General features: G+C 41.1%; 1 protein-coding gene across 1 annotated transcript in view; it reads left to right on the top strand.

Moving 5' to 3' along the window:
- The window catches only part of LOC126354491 (sodium- and chloride-dependent GABA transporter 1-like), a 287,334-nt gene that overhangs the window by 254,005 nt on the left and 9,228 nt on the right, over nucleotides 1-24,101 (top strand). The window contains exon 10 of the mRNA XM_050004222.1: nucleotides 7,096-7,205. Coding sequence (XP_049860179.1) covers nucleotides 7,096-7,205 — 110 coding nt within the window. The remainder of the gene's footprint in view (nucleotides 1-7,095; nucleotides 7,206-24,101) is intronic.

Raw genomic sequence — 24,101 nt, 5'->3', positions numbered from 1 at the left:
TACGAATTTATGAGTCAGGAATCAGCTATCAAGCTACATTGTCAACGGGGAATACCACGACCTCAGTTGTGAAAAGAGCGTAACCGAAGACAAACTCATCGGGTAAACATAGTAGAGAACCACTGCCAAAAGAACATAAAGCCCTGCAGTTAACGAAAATGGCACGTCATTCAAAATAACATAGAGGACCCAAACACCTACGGAAGTAAGAATATGTTACGTTACCCTTGTTTACGCGTATTTGCTCTTAACACAACACAGGCCACGAGTATAAAGCGTCTTTATGGCACACATTTACGGCTCCTACTACAGAGCTGTGAATCAAAGTGATCGAAACCGTAGTAGGTGGCGCCGCCAGACGGGAAGACAACGACTATGTTTACCAGGTAACAATGCATTTAGATCCATCAAATAAGATAAAAATTAGGAAGCACAACTAAACCATTCCAATGAATAAACCAATTCCACATGTGCGTAGACCTTTATTTAATAAGTAGTCTCGAAGTAACCCTGGTTACGAAAGGTCAGTTATTCGTTGGCCAAGCCTGGGCTTTTAAAATATACTCTTTTCGAAATTTAAAGTACTTGGACTATGTTCATCATCTTGACAGTTTGTACAACATGCAAAATATCCAGATCATTTATAGATGGTGCGCCATGACAAGAAGTTTTCAAATGTTGCGGGAAGGGAGAATATTCTATAAGTTGTCATTATTTTGTAAAAAGATGCCGATTGAAACGGACTATAAAGGACCTTACCGTTTGGCCGGTATTTGTGAATACCATCCAGTCCAGGTCACTTATGTGAGTGAGCCCCGCAACATCATTTATATTGTCCTTGTGGAAATAAAAATTATAAAAAAGACAGAGTGGGATGTTGACCCTCGACAATCAGCGTTAGCGAGGGATGCAATGCAAACGCGTTTCCTGCGTGACCGTATACGCGGATAAGATGGTATAGTGAAGTCAGTTCATCTTGTAAAATGGAACGTGGTTAAGAATTTTATCGGGAGTCATTTCATCTGATTTTTTTTTTTTGACTGCAGCAATTTGGCTTTAATTCGCCGTACATCCATAATCCGTAGAGGAGATTGCCTAGCGCTATCGTAAAGCTGACATACGGAGTAATAAAATTCTTGGGTCCGCAAGACCTCTCCGCCCTTATCGCACCAAAGCGCGTGACAGCTTTACGAATTTGTGGCTTGGAACGCAGAGTCCACCATTAGACAGTATGCAGGTACCGGTCTGTGGTACGAGAACAACGGGCCCTTACTTCGTGAATGACAACACCAAGGGAATGGTCTTGTAGACAAGCTATACTGAGCTTCCAGGGAAAACGATAAAATTTTACTGGCTGCTGCACATTATTAAATGTGGCTGCTGCAGCACAATTATCAGTTAAACATGTATGTATCACGGCTGCGACCAAAAATCCAGGCATAGATCGAAAAGTGAAAGGCGATCAATTCGACCGCAAGAGGTGTCGACTAGTGTACGATACCGACAAACCCGTGTGACACACCAATGCAAGGATCGTACCATGTCATTGAGTTCTTTACTAAAACTAAAAGTAAAATCACCACCCAAAACAAATTTTGTAGGGGATTTACGAAGTAGGAAAATGATTTCCTCTTTGGAGAAAAGCGAACGTTCCATAGAACGAACAGAGCCAGAAAGGTCATGCAGAAGAAGTAAAGTGAAATCACAAAAGGCGCAACCCACTCTCCTACCATAATCGAGAACTTCAAAATTTCGCAATGGAATTCCTTCCCTAAAAACAAGGCAGTGGCCATAGAAAGTTCGGAAGCCGCATTAAAAAAGGCCGAGAACCCAGGAATTGAAAACAGTTTAAATACTACTTCCTGTAAAAAAATTACATCTGCGGCAGAGTCATACATACACTATCGCAAAGCGACGAGCAGGAATTCAAAAATCCTGTTAATATACAAAGTGAGGAAAGTACATTCTGCTGCAGACAATTAAACTGGACTATAAACTACAAAATTACAGAACCACCATGGAAGGGAGCTATTTGCCAGTATCCATGCCAGAATCAATGGACGAAGTGGAGGTAGAAGAAGTGTGAACATTTCCCCCCCATTTTCCAATTGTTTTTTCTTCTTCTGTGATGCGACACACTCTCAGACTGGATACATTGTTTACGACGGCTCCTCAATATTGCCGGTGCCTCCTGCGGCTGTGTAGAAGGGTCATGCAGAAAATTTGTTTCGGACTGATAAGGAGAGACGTCAGCATCTCATTTGTCCCCAGACAGGGGCTCGCGTATGGAGATTTGTTTGGAAGCGATAGGGTTCTCCTGCCCTTGGGAATCAATCATGTTCATCAAGAGGTTGTGTCGTAGCGGCCGCGACAGAAGGCGCAGTAGAAGTTTGTGAAGCTGAGACAACAAGAGAGGAGTCCGATAGAGCCGGGGGGAGACAATTGGGGTCCTGAAGCAAATTCTTTAACAGGCGCTGCCGAGGAGGCAGCCTGGATGACGGACGAATAGCCAGGTGAGTTATCAGTAACCCCCTGATCAGGTGAAAAAGCACTCATGGCTTTCTAGTCCACAAATTTAAACTGGAGAAAACGGTCGTTCAATGGGCGGCTATCCGAACGGCGAACCAAAGGAAAATGGCTCCTCAACTGTATAATCGTCTCGTGTTCAGTGACGCTTGTTTTGAGTAAGTAGGGCCGGCAGCGTGGGAGTGAAGGCGTTAATGTCCCTGCACTTGTGCTGCGGGGAAAAGTCACTAGCATTATCTCTCAAAGATCTACTTTGATCCTCAATAACCCAGGCTTCCTCATCTGTAGGATCCTGTGGGTGAAGATCCGGTCAAGTCCATTTTTTATGCTGTTCATAAGCGGATTTTAATACCACCACACGACTCGGGCAATAGCTACAGCGGTGGCTGCTCTGATTACAAATAAAGCAGATTGCATCCTGGCCAGTATAAGTAATGTGAGCCCGACAACTACATACCTGCATCTGAGAGAGAATATCTTTTTTTTATCACCGTTTCTACCTATCGAACACCACTACAGATCTGTAAGCGGTGCTAATCGGATCAGCAGTCCTTTCGAATACATCGGACATACCCACAAGATAGTAGAATGGACCTAAGAAAACTATCATCTAACTCGGGTGGAAGATTAAAAACCCGAACGTTTGTACAGACCTGTACTGCCTGTCGAAAAAAATCCTGTTGGAACCCTCACGAGGGGCAAAGGAAACCTGAGTGCTGTGACGTAATAATATCGTGCCAAGCTGAAACGGATCAAGAAATTTCACGAAAGACACACATAATTCCAAATCGAAGTACACAGTATACACTTGATCTGTAGTAACTTGTCCACCAACCGGTCGTGCATCTCTAAAGAGTCGGCCTGCACAAGGACTTATCAAAACTGAAGCTGACAGTATCTGTACGTGGAATAGCCGTTCGGAGCATGTTGTATATTAGGGTGGGAGACAACGTTGCATCAGAAAGGGCTGCACGAGCACCAGACGTTAGACGACAATCACTGAACGAAAACAAGTTAAGACACGTGGTGCTAACGTAAGAGGCGGAAGTAGGACAACCTATTACACTGGCGCGTGGAGCACCACTCGAAAAGCATTACATCTTTGACACCAGCGGCAAAAAAATAATAAATCAATCATCAAATGCTGATAATTTGCACAATTATATAGTCACAATAAATCAGTTGTTACAACAATGTAAGAATTTTTAAAAAAGTTACAGCAGCGAGATTCAATCCAGAGACTTTGCGCTTATGAAACTACGCGCTTACTCTGTCGACTGCGGACTGCTTTAATGTTTGCGACCTTATAAAGTACACAATAACGTCTAAAATTTTCAAACTCTGTTTTCTCCGAATCTTTTGAGAGTTGCGTCTTACTGTTTACATTTCGAATTCCAAGTCGTGCCATACACACCGTGTCGTTATGAATCAAATCAGTGCGGATAAGTTCGTATGGGCCCGTTGTTAGTATTACGACTATGGCTGTGCGTGAGTGTAACTGAGAAAGTATGCTGTTTCTTTTTTCCATTTGCATCTACTGTCAGGAAAGTCAACGCTTCTATTATTTTTTCCCTCGGCGGAGGGACTTTCCGTTTCTGCTTTGCCGTAATCAACTCCCTGTGGCCTGGAGAACCGTGTCCGATTAGATTGTCGTCAACCTGTGAGTGTCGGTCTTCATTTACCTTGCTGGAACGTGCTCTGCGGAGGTCATCTAGTAAGCGCATCCACGTATCCGTCACGAGAGCAACTGAGAAGAGACAGAATTTCTTGCTACTTTCAGACTCCTATTACTTTATTTTCCTGGACTGGATGCAGTGAGAGGAAAAGACAGAAGAGTAGAAGAGTAAACAGCTTCTAGAGGGCTTTTGGTAAAATAAACAGGGGTTCCAGTACGAGGCTTGTGGAGTTTTTGCAAAGGAACTTTTACGCTCAGTGTGTGTTATCAGTTTCGACTCACAATACGGAGATACGAACTCTTAACGCGCAAAACATAAAGAAATACAGGGCTGCTCAGTGGGAAATGGTGGAGATTATGAGGAAATACGAGGAAAGAAGGAAATGAGCAAGGGGATAGACTAGACTGCACTGCGTTGATGACAATCTGGAGAAAATGAAATGTAGATGTGTGTGACTTACAGATGGGTGAATAGGCGGTAAAACAACTGTTGAAGTTCTTTGCTGATTTGGAAGGGATAAGCCTGAGATGTCTACCCCACCGAATGTGGGTACATGGGATTAGAGAAAGTGCAGCGGCAAACGTGGACACGTGTAAGTGATGACAGTACTGCGTGGATGAGCACGAAGGATACGAGGTTGTCAGATTGCTAAATATGACGATTGAATTAATCTGTCATTACTTTGCAAAACTTTTTTACATTTGAACTAGAAAAACCTGCTTTTGAATCTTCTATTGCAATTTTTTGCCTTACATTTATTCAGACTTCTGTAAAGACAATCTCTTAAAAATGATGACCTCACTAGCAACACGCCGAGGTTTGGCAAGGCTAGCACTATGTATCGACGGCCGCACCACTTGTATGGCGTAGCGGTAACAGGTCACACACAAACCACACTTTCAGATACGTCAGTCAGTGAAAACCACATCAAAATTCCTACAGCAATTCATAAGATTAGTCTTCACACACAGACTGAAAACGCGGCCGGGGACTTTAGTAATATCTCTAGATTTGTGTACCTAGTTTCGTTAACAGAAAGGAATTAACTCACCAGTTCTGAGACATGTAGTAGCAAAACGATGGTATATGACAATGTCCACACGTTCTTGCCGGTTATCATTGACAAACCATACGAGACTCACTACATAGGTTCGATATTAGATGTAAGATTTAGCTCTTCTGTTACGAATAAAGAAAGAATTATAATCAGAAGCTGTACAGAAATAGTTATTTACATTAGTCTATGTAAACACATTCGCACATATTATGTCGCTTTTTTCAAACATTGTGCTTGCCATAACAATGCTTTCATCTACACTCCTGGAAATGGAAAAAAGAACACATTGACACCGGTGTGTCAGACCCACCATACTTGCTCCGGACACTGCGAGAGGGCTGTACAAGCAATGATCACACGCACGGCACAGCGGACACACCAGGAACCGCGGTGTTGGCCGTCGAATGGCGCTAGCTGCGCAGCATTTGTGCACCGCCGCCGTCAGTGTCAGCCAGTTTGCCGTGGCATACGGAGCTCCATCGCAGTCTTTTAACACTGGTAGCATGCCGCGACAGCGTGGACGTGAACCGTATGTGCAGTTGACGGACTTTGAGCGAGGGCGTATAGTGGGCATGCGGGAGGCCGGGTGGACGTACCGCCGAATTGCTCAACACGTGGGGCATGAGGTCTTGACAGTACATCGATGTTGTCGCCAGTGGTCGGCGGAAGGTGCACGTGCCTGTCGACCTGGGACCGGACCGCAGCGACGCACGGATGCACGCCAAGACCGTAGGAGGATTCTACGCAGTGCCGTAGGGGACCGCACCGCGACTTCCCAGCAAATTAGGGACACTGTTGCTCCTGGGGTATCGGCGAGGATCATTCGCAACCGTCTGCATGAAGCTGGGCTACGGTCCCGCACACCGTTAGGCCATCTTCCGCTCACGCCCCAACATCGTGCAGCCCGCCTCCAGTGGTGTCGCGACAGGCGTGAATGGAGGGACGAATGGAGACGTGTCGTCTTCAGCGATGAGAGTCGCTTCTGCCTTGGTGCCAATGATGGTCGTATGCGTGTTTGGCGCCATGCAGGTGAGCGCCACAATCAGGACTGCATACGACCGAGGCACACAGGGCCAACACCCGGCATCATGGTGTGGGGAGCGATCTCCTACACTGGCCGTACACCTCTGGTGATCGTCGAGGGGACACTGAATAGTGCACGGTACATCCAAACCGTCATCGAACCCATCGTTCTACCATTCCTAGACCGGCAAGGAAACTTGCTGTTCCAACAGGACAATGCACGTCCGCATGTATCCCGTGCCACCCAACGTGCTCTAGAAGGTGTAAGTCAACTACCCTGGCCAGCAAGATCTCCGGATCTGTCCCCCATTGAGCATGTTTGGGACTGGATGAAGCGTCGTCTCACGCGGTCTGCACGTCCAGCACGAACGCTGGTCCAACTGAGGCGCCAGGTGGAAATGGCATGGCAAGCCGTTCCACAGGACTACATCCAGCATTTCTACGATCGTCTCCATGGGAGAATAGCAGCTTGCATTGCTGCGAAAGGTGGATATACACTGTACTAGTGCCGACATTGTGCATGCTCTGTTGCCTGTGTCTATGTCCCTGTGGTTCTGTCAGTGTGATCATGTGATGTATCTGACCCCAGGAATGTGTCAATAAAGTTTCCGCTTCCTGGGACAATGAATTCACAGTGTTCTTATTTCAATTTCCAGGAGTGTATGTTATTATGAGGACTTCTTGCTGCAGTAACTGTTTCATTTCAACATTTCAAGAACTTCTGCTCATTCATACACGATTTACAGATAGTGATATTGAAATATGTTACGATTACAGTCTAAGATATGATTCTTTCTCCTCTTTTTGACGCAGGCGGCAATCGATTCCTGGACAACATCGCAGAGATGGGAATGAAGCTGTGCAAGATAACCCGCTGCTATTGGTGGTTCGCGTGGACCATCATGGCACCAATCTGCGTCGTAGTGAGTATACAAACTTGTGTGGCGATGAGATATCACAGTGATCCAATAACATGTATTTTCAGGTTAACTAGTACCCTTCATTACGAAACCAGTACTTTGACAATTACGAAGCTTTAAATACTAAACTCGATTACAGCCTGTGGGAGTGTACTACGCTTACTTTGCTGAGAAATTTATGTTTGTTTCAGTATCAAAAGCATTGGTTCCAAGTCGTAGATTAATATGTAATCTTAATTCATATTTTAAAGCGGTAGACACGACAACAGGACGGGTGCGCGCGTCTCTACAGCACCAATCGGGCAATTCGTACAATCTTATCCCTAGAATTTAGATAGTGTCGTACAAGTTGTGGTCAGCAGGTCGTGTAAGAATATCTATAGATAGAATTAATACAATTTTGCATATCTTGCCGCACATAAACTAGAATTTGATGGAGGTCCTTCAGAAGGGATGTCTCACTTTCCACTGCGATTACTCTAATTAAAACTAACTCCTCCCGCACAGGCCATGAAGAACCAAAGGTACCGACTGGCCGCCTTGTTATCCTCAGGTCACAGGCGTCACTGGATGCGGATATGGAGGGGCATGTGGTCAGCACACAGCTCTCCCGGCCGTATGTCAGTTTCGGAGACCAGAGCCGCTACTTCTCAGTCAAGTAGCTCCTCAGTTTGCCTCACAAGGGCTGAGAGCACCCCGCTAGCCAACAGCGCTCGGCAGACCGGATGACCACCCATCCAAGTGCGACAGCGCTTAACTTCGGTGATCTGACGGGAATCGGTGCTTCCACTGTGGCAAGGCCATTGGCACTGCAATTACTCTGGTCTTTCTATAAAGAATTCCTGGCTGTGTTCCCTGTTTACCTGTAGTTTACATATGTGATGGACGCTATACCAAATGGACACCTGAGGATCGTCCTTGGTGATATGAGTGCCAAGGTTGGGAAAGAACAAATATTCCAAGACACAACAGGTAGGCACAGTCTACACAACCTAAGCAATGACAATGGAGTTAGGTTCATCAGCTTCACTACATCATTAGGGTTGTTCATCTCCAGCACAAACTTCCAGCGGAAAAACATACATAAAGGAACCTGGGTATTACCAGATGGGAGAACTGTAAATCAAATAGACCATGTTGCCGTTGACCTCAGAGCCAAGAGATGGGTGTTAGATGTTAAGACAGTGCGGGGTGCCGAAGGGGGGAGTGATCATTTCCTGGCCAGAGGCCACATAAACATATACTGTAAAGGAAGAACGGAACCTAAGTTAAAAAGAGTGGAAAGGTACCATGTGGAGAAACTGAAAGATGAGGCAACGAAGACCAGATACCAGTTGCAACTTAGTAACCGCTTTGAAGCACTCAGTGAAGTGGACGCGAATCAGGACCTCGAACTAATGTGGGGAAACATCCAGAGCTTAGTTAGGGATACAGCAAAGGAAACACTGGTGGGAATGTGCAGATGCCCTGAAAAGGAGAAAGGAAGCCAGGAACAAACGGCTGAAGGGGACAAATATGCACAGGCCAAAGCACAATTTGAGGAGGTCCGAAAGACTACACAAGCCATTATGAGAAGAGCAAAGAGGAAATACATAAGGAATATCATCACTGAAGCAGAAACAGACTTCAGAGGACAAAAGACGAGGTAAATGTTTCTGAGGGTGAAGTACCTGTGCAAAGGTCACCAGGGCAAGCAGAAATTTGTCAAAGATTCCCGTGATAAGATCCTGACGAACGATGGGGACATAGCTGAGAGATGGAAAGAGTACTTACGACAGCTGCTAAATTGTGATGAACCCGAACTGCAGTTTGATTTCCAGTACCCAATTACAGCCGATGCAGACTATCCCCCATCTACCCTGGTTGAGATAAAAACCAGAATCAGACACCTTAAACAGAATAAGAGTTCAGGTGAAGATGGAATACAGGCTGAAATGATCCTGGCAGGAGAAGAGAAACTAGCAGAAAAAATACACCGACTGATACAGACAATATGGACCAAAGAAAAACTACCAGGAGAATGGAAAACAGCTCTGATTTGTCCAATACACAAGAAGGGCGACAAACTGAAATGTGACAACTATCAAGGAATCGCCCTGCTTAACGTCTGCTATAAGATCCTGTCCAATTGCCTCATACATAGAATTCAGCCAGTGGCAGAATCGGTAACTGGAGAGTGCCAGGGAGGTTTCCGGTCAGGACGGTCAACAGTAGATCACATCTTCAGTCTCCGGCAGCTCACTGAGAAACTGGGTGAATATGGTAAAGATTTGCATATTTTATTCGTTGATTTTAAGAAGGCCTATGATTGCATACATCGCAATAGTCTGCTCAACTGTTTAAGGGAGTTTGGCGTAGCAGAGAAACTCATCTATCTGATAGAGATCTTTATATTTTGACTAAAGTTCAGTCTTGATCACACCATTTATGTCTCAGTGACATAGGTAACCGGTTTCGGTTATTTTTACATAACCATCATCATACCTGTGGATTAATTTTAGGAAATACTAGAAACCAATATTTAAATAAAATGAAAGTGTCTAATGACGTCAAAATTTTTTTAACAAGATAAAATAAAATTAATTATACCCATGGTTTCCTTAGGATGGTAGGCGGAGCTCTCCTCAGCTGCTACGAAGTCAACTGATGGTTATGAGTGCTGAACACGAGCTTAAATATGCAGAGGCTCCGCCTACTTCCTGTCACACTACTTCACAATTGCCAATCAGTGTTCATAATACGACGCCATCGTCAAAGTATAAAAATAGGAAATACACTAATAACATAAAATTGATTCATTTAAAATGACTGATTAACAGATAGTTAGTATCTGTACAGCTTATTTATATTTTAGATAAAAACGGTAAACTATGATGTGTAATAGTTGTGGTCTCTATGGGCAACCTTAATACTATTACACTGTCAGTTACATCAAAGATGTGAAAGTCCTTGGAGTTGTGGTATATATCGATTATACCGAGTCGCCTTCATCACAATTGCATCTTTGTTGGATCTTGCAGAATCGTCTTACTTTAACTGTAGTTTTCATAGCAATATTCTTTATTGCAAAAACCAACTCTTTCGACACACGACAGGTAGATACCATTTTTAATAAAGTGCAACAATAACAAAGTACTCCACTAATTGGTAATCCAAAATATATGAAGATGACATATATGGGAAAAATATCAGATAGAATTACTAATTTATTCAAAAATAGGCGGAGCCTCTGCATATTTAAGCTCGTGCTCAGCACTCATAACCATCAGTTGACTTCGTAGCAGCTGAGGAGAGCTCCGCCTACCATCCTAAGGAAACCATGGGTATAATTTATTTTCTTTTATCTTGTTAAAAAAATTTTGACGTCATTAGACACTTTCATTTTATTTAAATATTAATTTCTAGTATTTCCTAAAATTAATCTACAGGTCTGATGATGGTTACGTAAAAATAACCGAAACCGGTTACCTATGTTATTGAGACATAAATGGTGTGATCAAGACTGAACTTTAGTCAAAATATAATAATCTATTGATCACTGTATTCCAAAAATGTTTACCATAATTGATAAAGATCTGTCTGAACGAAACACATGCAAAGGTGAAGATGGGAAATCGCGTAACTGAGGAATTTGAAATTGTGACAGGACTCAGGCAAGGAGATGGGTTGTCCCCTATCCTGTTCAACTTTGCCCTCGAGAAGATCGTACGCGAGACCTTCCAAGAGAACGAAGGGATTGAAATCGAAGGAAAGAGACTGGCATACTTAGCCTATGCAGACGACATCTGTTTACTCTCTAGGTCGGAAGAGGAGTTGGAGCAAATGACCAAAGCACTAAAGGAGGCTGCCAGCAAATTTGGGCTAAACATAAACAAACCTAAGACGGAGTACCTCGTTATGACGCGTGGTCATTGTCAGACTGCTGATCATCGACACTCACTGCAGGTTGGGGACCATTCCTACAAGAGAGTGCAAGAATTCAAATACCTAGGGGCACTTTTCACTGAGAACTCGTCATGTGAAGTAGAGATCAATGCTAGAATACAAGCAAGAAACCGATCTTACCACAGCCTAGCACAACTGCTTCGGTCCAAATCTCTCTCCAGACAGTTCAAGATTCGACTGTCAAAACCCTGATCCAACCTGTTGTTCTATATGGCTGTGAGACATGGAGTATCCGGAAACAGGACTTCCATAAGTTCCTTGTCTTTGAGAGAAAAGTGCTTCGGAAGATCTTCGGTCCGGCTCTGGATGCAGATACAGGGGAATGGAGGATCAGATACAACCAAGAGCTTGAGGAACTATACCAGCAGCCCAACATAGCAGGAGCTTTCAAAGCCAAACGAATGCAGTGGGCCGGCCATGTGGCCCGGATGGAGGAGCACAGATGGCCACGGAAGCTCCTGGATTTCACACCTACAGGAAAGAGACCGCCAGGGAGACCCAAGAAGCGTTGGAGGGATGGACTCCATGAAGATTTAAAACAAATGTCAATAGATGTGGACGAATGACGGATAGCAGCAAAGGACAGAATACAGTGGAGGAGGAAACTTGTAGATGAGTGCGGTCCACTGGGCCTGATCACGTAGTAGTAGCAGTAGTGTATAAATATTCCATCAGTGTAGTTGCCGATGTTCGAAGAGCCGTAAAGAAATTCAGTTCCGTATTGAAATTCAGCGACAGTCATCTCAGTTTTTTTTGTAATTCACTTGGAACACCATTTCTGCATTAATTCATTGTCTTCATTGTTTACTGAGATTAATAGGGCGAAATAAGTGTTTTCACCAGCAAACTGAGGGCGTGGAAACACTAAAATTCTTGTTATACTTTTTTCGAATGTGGTCGCCTCACAACATCGTGGGAGACGCCCTTCAAGGTTTTCTGGGGAAAACACCCTTGACAGATCAAGAACGGAATAAGGGTTGAGTAGGCTTTAACTAAAAAATCTTTAGATCTCCATACGACGAGAAATTGAAATGGTAAAACTACAATTTGGAACTTCTAAAATAGTTCAGCCAAGTTTGCACTTCAAATAATTGTAAACCTTGAAGAGAAGCAAATCAATAAGTTGACGTAATTTACGTTTTCCAGTCAACAACATCACATGGAATAATGTTCTGCAGTAACTCATTTTTAAGGAAGAAATACTTGTTTCTCAGAAACGTTCAACAGGAATAATATCTGGTGATTATCGACGATCATCTTGTAGACATCTGTTTGCGGAGTTAGCCATTTTGACTGTTGCTGCAAATTATACTTATTCCCTCATGAAGTTAATTGTCAATAATCCTTTGCAATTTTGGAGGACAATGATGTACATAATTACAAAAATGACTTCCATTTTTCCATATTAAGGTTATCTTTGGCACAAGAAAGGGTGTGCAGTGCTCCCACCAAAATTTCTGATCGCCTACACAATGATATAAAGTGTCTAAAGGGCAGAACAGATACATTTGAAAACAAACTGAAACAGTTTCTTCCTTGAGAACTCGTTCTAATCCGTAGAAGACTATCTGTTTTTGAAATGTGTAAAAAGTGCTCGTATCTGTAATAAAACAACACATGCAAATGATGAGCACACTAAATGTGTAGTTTGAATATAACATGACTCGTACATCATAATGATTAAGTGGACGAATGATCCATAGTACATGAAATTAACGTCCTGCCCACGACGAGGTCGTCAGTAAGTTGCCCGGTCGTTTGAGATTTTTATAAACTGATTTACTTGACCTGTTGTTTTGTATTTATTGATTCGACATTGGCCTATTTGTAGACAGCATTACCAGACGACTTACTTCCTAGCTACACCTATCGCTGTGACAACTTTCATAAACGCGTGCCTATTTGACACGTATTCTCTTCATCTTCTACTGCCATTCTTCAATATGACTGACTCAGTAAGCATACTATACTTGAAACGAAAGAGTTTATGACTGACTCTGTCTTTATGAAGCCTTGATTTATGAAAAGGTCCCTACGTTTATCTAAAGTCCAATTACACACGCCCGCACACTATTTACATTATCACTGGAGTTAGCCATTTCCTTTTTAAATTAAGTTCGGTCGCCATAAAGGAAATATACTGCTCCAAGTTGCACAATACTAATCACGCAATGCTTACACTTCGGATTCCTGTCCATGCCAACACGACTCGTTCACTATGAACTGGACGCTCACACTAAGTTCATTTTATTAACTGCTTCGTAAGTTGTACGCAGTGCAATGAAGTTGTTATTTACTAAATCATCAGACTGTTAAGATATGTCATTCAGTTTATTTCTACATGTTTTGGGTCACTATGCAATTGTTAAATTATTTTCTTTTACTTCCACAAATGATCACAAAATTTTTGGTCCTTAGACTACCGGTTTCCTTCAGCAATTATAACTAGTCCTAAAATAATGAAGCCATAAAGACATCATTACAAAATGTGCACAAAATCAGCATAGCATCGTCGTACATATTTAAAATGTGATGTACACTAGGCCACAGTTCTGGCAGAGTTAAACTGTTCTATCGGTACACGTCATAACAAACTGCAATACAGTAACCGGATCATACGTTTGCACCTTGAACTCGTCAGATGTCGCTGCTGTATGTCTATACACATTCGTCAGTTATAAAAATTGTACAGTAAACGATGAGGAGTAGAATAGGTAAAACATATAGTGGGCTTCCAAACGTGTAAGTTACTACAGTGATAAAGTGTAATAATTAAAAACACGAATAAAGTTAAATTTCAAATTCTTAAAAGGAATCAACTCCATAACCTTGTTGTCGTGTATATTATTATTTTTATCTAAAGTGACCATAAGAGTCTCAGTATCAAATACTAACCTTTAACCATTTCGTTTTAACAATTTTAAATTTATTTGTGTTTTAAATTATCACAATATGTGCGACGACGCTATGCTGATTTTATGTACATTTTGTTGTGATGCCACTACGGCTTTGTTATGTATGATAAGTCATAGAACAGATACGCCTCTTCATATTTTAAGTGCTTGCTTTTGTATCCATGAAAGAAACACTTTTTCGTTATGACGTATTTTATCGTTCTAAGGCGTAATATGTTCACTAGCTGTATTCCATTTCTCATGATTTGCTGCAGATCTGCAAATGGTCATTGCTAACTGAAAGCGGTAGGCAAAGCACAAAAAGTTTGGTGCTCACTGGCGGAAATAATAGAATTGGATAACTGTTTTAATCCGCGACCATGTCGCAACTTGTAAAAATTGTAAAATTCGCTGGCGATCTGACACTCGCTCCAGAAAGGCGAGAAAATCGATTAACAACCTATTAACTCTTCAGCTAGTCTTACTCAAAAAGTAGGACGTGAGAGTGGGATTTGTAACTAGATGAAAGGGCATTCTGATCGTAGACAAGCAGAGATGACCCATTCGTTAAGCCACTAGCATTATTCAATATTTTGTGTGCAAAGGACCCTACACAAAAAATTTCCTGAATGACAACTATTTGTAACTCTTGCAGTTGTTAGTTCGATTAAAATACTTTTTCGCTTTGCATTGCCCACTATTGCACAGTTTCGGCGACACTGGCAGCCCTGCGAGACGGAGTTGGGGCACTCTAGTGTGTGCTCGACTCCTCACGGACAAGTTCTCGAGTCCATTTTCAATGTTGCCAAATTTTTCATCTGTCTGTATTGTTACATTTCCACTGGCTGTAGGGTGTGTTGATTGTACCACTGCCACCCATCCCTGCCCCCACCCCGTATTTGAAACAATAATGAAAAAATCCACATTTCCGATTTCTGCCTGCGGATGAGTAATACCTGGTAATAATTACTTGAAGGCTGTGGTCCTACCCCACATCAAACTAAGAAATCCTACGATATGCCAGAGCTTTGTCAGCAGTTTTGCCCAATTACAGTGCGCAGGGAGTACAGAGTAGAAGCTAATGTGGGGACATAAAGCTGAGCGAGCGACTTTCGCACATAGAAACAGCGGCCGGACATTTACGGTAATAGCTAGAGCAAATGCCCCGGGCGGCTGCCTTAGCAGGATGATAGACGCAACGACCTACAATTAGGGGCTGTTAGGGCGGACTAGCGGCGCTGCGAGGTGTTAAAGCGCCGGCGGCTGGCCGCGGCAGGCAGCCACGCCCTCCATAACTCGGTTAGCCCAGTCCGCTCGCTCTGGAGTGCTACCTGCCACCCACCACCCCCTGCGTGTTAGCCACTGGCGCCGGCCGCTGCTTTAACTTGGCCGCTGCTCTCACGTGGCACAGTTTCGGGGCTGTTTGATCTCGCACCTTACCCTTCCAGGCCTATACACTGGCTGGTGCATGGGACAGCTCCGTTCCACCGTGCGAACGCTTTGAAAGTCCGCGGACTTGACAGGCGCTCAGTAACAATGCCCTAGCACACGAGAGACGTTTCCTGGCGTACAAAGTATTATGTTGTAGGAAGAGTTACACAGTAAGGCTACCAAGGAGGAACATATGACGTGTACAGTGACGAACAAAAACACGTGTTTAACAATTTGTAGGTCCACCTGCCATAGTAGGCAATTCAGTTGAAGAGGAGTGGACATCTCTTAAAAGGGTAATCACAGATGGTGGACAAACAAACATGCGAGGTGTGTGAGAAAATTAATGAGACTTATATTTTATCTAACAAAGATTTTATGTTTTAAAACAACAGTATTGTCCCGTTGAAAGCTATGGCGAAATCATTGTGCCCAGTCTTGATAGCCGCACTGAAAGGCATCAACTGGCAGGGGCCTTAACATGTCGGTCACATTCTTTTGAATGTCTTCCTGAGTCGCAGATCAACACCCTTCTAAGATATTTTTCAATTTCAGAAAAAGAAATATGTCACGAGGACTCAGATCAAGTGAACAAGGGGACTGTAGAACGACAGAAATGCCTTTTGAAGTCACAAATTCTGTGACGGATGCGGCCGTGTGGCATGTGGCCTAGTCATGATGCAGCTGTAATATCTGGTCTCAGTCGATTCACCGTATTCCTGAGCCTTTCAAACCTGTTGAAGACTTCAAAATACACAAACACTTGCAGCAGTGAGAAGCAACACTATGTAAGTCGACCTCTTCCAACTTCTGTGGAATGAAACTACGGCGGCGTGAGTCGCTAAGGCTTGTACAGATAATGTTTACCTATGAGAGGTTTTCAGGGAGAGAGAAAGGACCTCATCAACTTCCGGCTGGAACGACGGTGTAGTGGCAGCGTCTTGTGTATTACTGCCAACTTAGTTTACGAGCCAGTCATCTGCTGTGATAAAAATATCACACAGAACGAGAACAATTTATGAAAGCGCAGTTAAAAGGCTCACACGTTCAATGCGATACAAACTGGCTGAAACAACACGCCCACAGCAAGATTTGTCACCACGGTTACTAGAATGCATTTCAGTAACAAGCTTCGAACCAAACAATTGATTGATAGGATTGGCAGCAGTGAGACAAGGCACCAAGTACAGCAATTTCTACCAATCGGATCTAGGATGCCTGAGCTCATCTCAGACTTTATTTCACACACTGCATGTTGACGTTGTTTCTATGTTCCTAGTTCTGTGGCTTCGTCGGGATTCCCACAAAATCGTCGTTGCTTGACACCTGGTTAATTTCTCATTTCTTCCGTGTAGTTAATAATGGTGATTGCCGTGAAGTGAGTCATTGTTTTTTTTGTGCTACCTTACAAAAAACTAATACCATCATTTGAAAATATATATATACTACTTATTCTCGCAATGAAAGTAAATGAAATAATCATCATACTACATGTCTCTAAACTAGGGGTTTTGGAATACAAAAACATCGGCCCATGGAAAATGGTATTTATTTTTTTATTAAAATTACGTAATTCCTTGTTTAACATTAATTCTGGATCGAGCATAACGTAGATTGTTTTATAATAAAAACACAGTGTTAACGCTAAATAAAGGCAAAACTGGAAAACTGTTTTCAGGGACCGATCGATAACTAAATGAAGAAGATCCATTAAGTAACTGTTAGAAATTCGAAAACAGATCTTCTCGTTTAGAAATTGACTATACAGTGGACCTCGTTTAACGAGGATAATTCACTTCTGAGTTTTACTTGTACTGTGAAACATTTTTCTGTCGGAATTCACGTAAAAAAAGGAAAATGCATTAAATTCCTAAAAAATACTAAAACAGTTTATAAAATGTACATCCTTTTTTACCAGAAGCCGTCTAAAGACATTTGCTTTTACCTTCTCTTCAAAATGAGTCATAAACACAGAAGACGGCTAGACGAATGAAACATCTGCCCACGTATTGGTTAATGTGGATCTTTATTGAATTCGTGTTGGTTAACGATGACATATCTAAAATGGAATTCATATAGAGGTATTTCAAGGCCATGAAGTAACATGAGTCTTGCTTGCAACACCATCACAGAGAATTTGGCAGCATCGTCGACGATACCCGGGTGGAGGTATCGGTTAGAATAACTGCAACGCTAGGAATGTCGGTAACAGAATAATTGAATACTGCATTGTTTGCATCGTTGTCTTTGGCGGAGCGTCTAATGTACTTCTTTCGTCGTAATAATAATAATAATAATAATAATAATAATAATAACACCGATGTAAAACATTACGCTGTTTTCCCTCCACGTTTTCTGTTATTCCATTGTCATTTCTTTCCCGCGGAGCATAAGCCATAGCGTCAAGAGTAAAGTCGATAACAATAACGGTACGATTCAGCGATTATACATAAATGCTCAGCGATTTATCGGCACAAATGCAATTTCATGCCTGATGAATAATGTCTCTCATTTGTTTTACTAAAAAACATACTTGACACTTATATATCTGCCACGGGAGCCACTTAGCCAGAAGAAAGTAAGCAAAAGTTATAGGTCCTAGACTACAGTAAAAATACAACAGATTCAATGAAAAGGCTGTTCCTATTATTTACTAATAATTTGTCAATTCGTCGTTCTATTTTTGAGGCTCAAATCACCAAATCATTTTCTAGTTGAAGTCTATTTCTCTTCTTAGTTTTCATGTTCACCTTTGAAGAGAATGCTAATTCACAAAGGCAGGAAGCGGCGGATGGCACTAATAATTTCAAAGCTTCCTTTGCCAGCTGTGGATACTCTTCTTTTCCCTTCATCCAGAAGAGGTCAAACTTTTGCGAATTAAATTCCATTTTAAGCATTCCGTCAACTGCCAAATCTGTAAGTGATTCTTTCGTCATCGTGCTCAGATCAGCCAGTTGTACTAACATATGTAGAAAAGTATTGAGTATCCATCTATGACCGTTGTCAGCGTCAGAGTTGAGCTCTGAAAAGTAAATTAACAGTTTCTCTTCCAAATTATGCAAGCTCTGTATCATGCAAGGAATGTGAGAACTTAATACCACCGACTGTTCCGTTGCAATTTCTTCGACAATCGTCTGAATACAAAGGAAAGACTCAAACATAATCTTTTGTAAAAACGTTGACCATAAACTAAGTTTTGCGAGGAATCCTTTGACTTTATCCTTAGCTGTTATAATGACAACACCTCTCACGGAGTACGTTGTCAGAAGTGTCTGTTTGTGAAAAACTGAGTGAAAACCATGCATTAAATAGCAGTTGATCGATATATCAACTAGAGACACGAAACAGAACGAAAAATTTGCCGATGACATGCTGACAAAAAAAAACCGGTGTATAATAATACAGTTCAGTTAGCGATGTAATTTTAAGAAATAAAAATTTGACCCATAGAAGAAGATGATACACACGTGTCGAAACATTGTTGAGTAAAATAGAAAAGTAAACTAATTGTGTTTGCATAACCCAGTTTTTACTGCTCAGGTCGTACCTTAGGACTTGCAGTGCCAGAGATAATTAGCTACAAGTTACAATCGATTCGTCCTGCCAATAACAGCACCAGCGAATGATGCCCGAAATCAAAGCACACGATATCGATTGCGTACCTCCCATGGCCCAGTGAGAAGTAGTAGAAATGAGAAGTGAGAAACCTAACATCAGAACTGGTGATGAAGAAGTAGACAAGATTGTGGAGTTTTTCTACCTTGGAGACAAAATATTGCATGACGGAACGAAGCAAGGAAGGCGTAGCAGTAGACTAGCAAAACCACAATGTGCATTCCTATCTAAGTGTGTCAAAATAGGTCTTAATTTGAGGAAGAAATTTCTGATGCTGTACATTTGGAGCAGTGCATTGCATTGTAGTGAACGTTGGACTGTGATAAAACAGGAACAGACGAGAATCGAGGAGTTTGAGATGTGGTGTTGAAGCAGAGTGCTGAAAATTAGGTACATAGATCAGATAAGGAATGAGGAGTTCCTGTGCAAATCGGCGAGGAAAGGAATGTGCGGAACACAGACAAGATGAAGGGACAGCATGATAATACTTGTGTTAATACAAAATGGAATAACTTCCATGGTACTAGAGGAGCTGTAGAGGGAAAAACTGTAGGGGAAGACAGAGATGGAAAGCATCCAGCAAGTAATAGAGGACGTATGGCGCAAGTTTTACACTGAGATTCTGAAATGAAATGGTTAGCTCAGGAGAGGAATCTACTCACCTGTAAAAAGTTTCCTTCCCTAGGAAACAGAATAAAAAAGAGAATAAGTAAGTTAGTTTTCGTTACGTTATTCCTCACAGTTAGCGTGTGTGTGTCAAACGAATAGGTGGTTCCATGGTAGATGAGCAGCCCACGGTACTGTCATGCATTCCGAATTAAGTAGGGACTTCAGAATGTCGACCCACGGTAAGACCACTACGCACAACTGTGAACATTGTCAGAAGGAAGCACATGTTCTGCGGTCCCTGTCGTCACAATTCTTCTGCGGTGCGGGTAACATATGTCAAAGTTGACGCAGCAACTGGTAACGTACTCCAAAATACGCGAGGCAGTACGATACTTGTGGTCAAACATCTGAATTGCACACAGATTGTTGGTGAAATTATGACGATGTATGGAGCAAATGTAACGTCGCGTCCAGCCACAGTAACATAATACTAACAATTTTCCCAAGGCCGCACAGCCATGGATGACTGTGATTGGAAAGTCCGGATCTTACTCCACGCGGTTTGCATCTTCCTGGCAAGTTGAAAAACATGTGGTTAGAAAATATTTTCCAACAATGAGTACGTTTTCACAGCCACTCTCGAATTTTTCCGCAACCAAGGAGCGGATTTCTGTCGCAGAGGAATTAAGCGATTGTACAACGTCCTCACCGTTCTTTATAGATACTTGGTGTCATTGTAGAAAAACAGTGTAGCTCTTATGGCTCCCCAATTAGGAAACCAGCTATTTCTGTAAAACTTCGATTTTATTTTGTGTTATCTATAAGACACAGGGGAAGCAAATTATTGTTAGTGGGAATTTCAATGTAGATTTTGTTAGAACTTGATAGAGAGAATGACCTCGAAGTATTGATTTTCCTATGGGAACTGTACAGGGAGCCAGCACAAATGTTTTTATAGATCAAGATAAATTTAATCAAATAAAAACTTTCTCTGTTAAGAATGGTCTTTTGGATCATGATGCCCAGCTAGTTACAGTATATGACAGAACTCCATACAGTGATGAAAAACATTCTTCCAAAATAGAGCGTTCAGTTAACGATTTAACAATTGAAAAATTTTAGGGAAGCTTACAACAGTTAGACTTGGATGAGGTGTACAGGAAACCTGATGCTAATTTGAAATTTGCTTATTATACCTTTGTGAGTCTATTTGAAATAATATTCCCTGAGAAAACAGTGAATCGTATTTGTAAGAAACCATATTAGAAGTTGCGGCTTAATAAAATGATAAAAATAGCTTGTAAATAGAAAATGGAAATATATCTTACAGGTGAAAGGACAAATGATCCAGCAACGGGGAAACATTATAAAAACTACTTCACTGAAATAAGAAACGTTAATAAAATGTCAAAATGCATGTATATTATGTCTGAGATTAGCATCTCTGATAGTCAAATTAAAACAATTTGTAATGTTGTTAAATGGGAAACAGAGCAATCTAGAGCACAAGAGGACTGTATTTCTATCAAACTCAATGAAAAATTTGTTAACAAAAAGTCGGAAGTATAAAATACTTTTAGTAATTATTCTTTAGTGTTGTAGAGAAAATAGGACCCAGCTGTTCATTAGAAAATTCAGGACTGTACACGGAAGAGACAATACCTTCTCAATTTCATAAAACTGGAATTCACCCCACTTCTCCTACTGAAATTAGGAAAATAATAAAATCACTGAAAAGTAAATCTTGTATGGAACTGATGACATTTCCAACAGAGTACTGAAAACTTGTTCCCAATACATAAGTAGATTTCAGCCACATATGTAGAAACTCACTGAAACAGAGCATTTTTCTGGATAGACTGAAATACGATATTGTTAAATCATTGCATAGATAGGGGGATAGGTTTGATGCCAACAACTACCACCTAGTATCACATCTGACAGCTTTATACAAAATTCTTGAAAAAGCAATATATTGAAGAGTACCTTCACATATTGGATTTGTAAAAATGAAGTGCTAACAGAATATCAGTTTGGTTTTCAGAAATGGTTTCAACAGAAAATGCAATATATTCTTTCACTGATCAAATATTAAATGCTCTGCATAACTGAGCATGATTCACATAGTCAAAAGCCTTTGACAGATCACAAAAAAATATAATGGATTTTGATTTTTTGTGATCTGTCAAAGGCTTTTGACTGTGTGAATCATGAAATTCTTGTAGATAACCTTAAGTATTGCCTCTTGAGTGCACGAATGGTTTAATTCATATTTAACTGGAGGAATGCAGAAGGTGGAAATTAACAGTACAGATAATCTGAAAAAAATCAGCACTCATATAACTGGAAAGGTATCAAGAACACTGTCTTACAGGATTCAGTCTTGGGTCCCTTATTGTTCTTAATAAGTGTCAATGACTTGCCACACTACATTTATGAAGATGCAAAGCTAGTTTTTTGCTGATGATACAAGTATAGTAATCACACCAAAACAACAAGAATTAGCCCAGGAAATTGTAAATAATCTCTTTCAGAATATAATTAAGTGCTTCTCTGTAAATGGACTTTCATTAAATTTTAAGAAAACACTGTGTGCAGTTCTGTGTACTAAATGGCTTAACACCATTGAAAAATATAGACTTTGAATACAAGTCTGTGACTAAAGCAGAGTACCCAAAATTTCTGGATATGCACAGATAAGAAATTGTACTGCAAGAAACACACTGATCATCTGCTGCAATGTTTGAGTTCAGCTCCTTAAGCTACTAGTGTTACTCCAAATTTTGCTGATAAACATATCAATAAATTAGCCTAATATGCCTATTTTCATTCACTGCTTTCGTATGGTATCAAATTTTGGTGTATGTAATAATTAAGAGAAGAAGTATTCATTGCACAAAAGTGTGTAACCAGAATAACAGTTGCAGCTCACCTGACATCACCTTGCAGACATTTATTTAAGCAACTAATGATATTCGTAGTACCTTCACAATACATATATTCACTTATGAAATTTGTTATTAATAAACCATCCGAAACAAAAAGTAACAACAAAGAGCGTAGCTACAACACTAGAAGAAAGGATAATCTTTAGTATTCTGGGTTAAATTTGACTTCAGCTCAGAAAGTGGTGAATTGTGTTGCCACAAAAGACTTTGTCATTTACCAAATAGTATTAACAGTGTGATAGATAGCGAACCAGCGTTTAAAAAGAAATTAAAATAATTTGACGACTCCTACTTAATAGATGAATTTTTAAATATGAAGTAGCAATTGTAAAGAAAAAGGCTTATTTCCTACAAAGAAACTTTATTTTAAACTCATACAATTCCACATCACTACCAAATGTATTCACGATCTATGGAACAATGCAATGTCTGGGTTCACGCAAGAAGCATATCTGGGTGTAGCATCCTTGAAAACAACATTTGCGTTAATTTTGTTTGTGAACTTTTGGCAAATTTCGCTGTTTCATTACAAATCGCTTACCACTGAATCAAGTCACCAAATTTTGGGATTCCTAGCTCATCCAGAAACCTTTTAAGACTCTGTGTAATATACGACTTCACGTTTGCTATTGATTTTTTTCAAAGAATCTCCTCTCACTGCATTACTGTCTAACCGTTTGTTAGTTATCTGAATGTGTGGTGGACCATGCTACTAAACATTCAGAAATTATTCTATGGAGTAGAAACAATGGTCGAGCAGTTATGATTTCGATTTGTGTTTAAAGTTAATTTTGTTATTTATTAAAACTCTTTCCTCACTGAGCAGAAGATCTTTCATGGTTGAATACCTCACTTCCTGTGCCACACTAAGTCAGGTGGCCCGTGTAAATTATTTCTCCTTTTAGCTTGATACATGGTGACCCATAACACCAACGACGAACGTCTTGAGGATGTAGTATTGAGCAAAACGAAACAAATGTCTGCTAAACATGGGCCCTAAAAACATACCCTAAGGGCTCTAAGCACTTATTCATCTTAGATACCGTGAAATACATCTGTTCTATTGAAATACCTCTGCATTCAATATTTTGGGAGAGGGTACTATGGACCATTCAAGGAAAAATTAACAGTAAACATGGGCTCTAATGTGCATATCTTATGAGCTATGAGCACTTGTTCAGTAGAAGAGATGCGCCTCACAGTAGCTCATACCGCTCAGGGTATGCATTTTAAGGCCCATGTTCACTAGACATTCCCGTCCTGTTTTAGTCCATACTATCACCTCAGTAAGTTTGTCGCTGCAGCTACGGGTCACCCTGTATTTATGAATGTATCTTTTTTTGGACTCTGATTGTTAACGATCAACTCCACGAAAAAGTAAATGTACACTGATGCTGTAACGGGTATTAATTTGAAGAGATGTGTACAAGAGCTACTAGGGTGGACACCACGTATTA

This window comes from Schistocerca gregaria, chromosome 1 (assembly GCF_023897955.1).
Source record: "Schistocerca gregaria isolate iqSchGreg1 chromosome 1, iqSchGreg1.2, whole genome shotgun sequence".
NCBI classification, from domain to species: Eukaryota; Metazoa; Arthropoda; class Insecta; order Orthoptera; family Acrididae; genus Schistocerca; species Schistocerca gregaria.
This window is presented reverse-complemented; position numbering and strand designations above follow the sequence as displayed.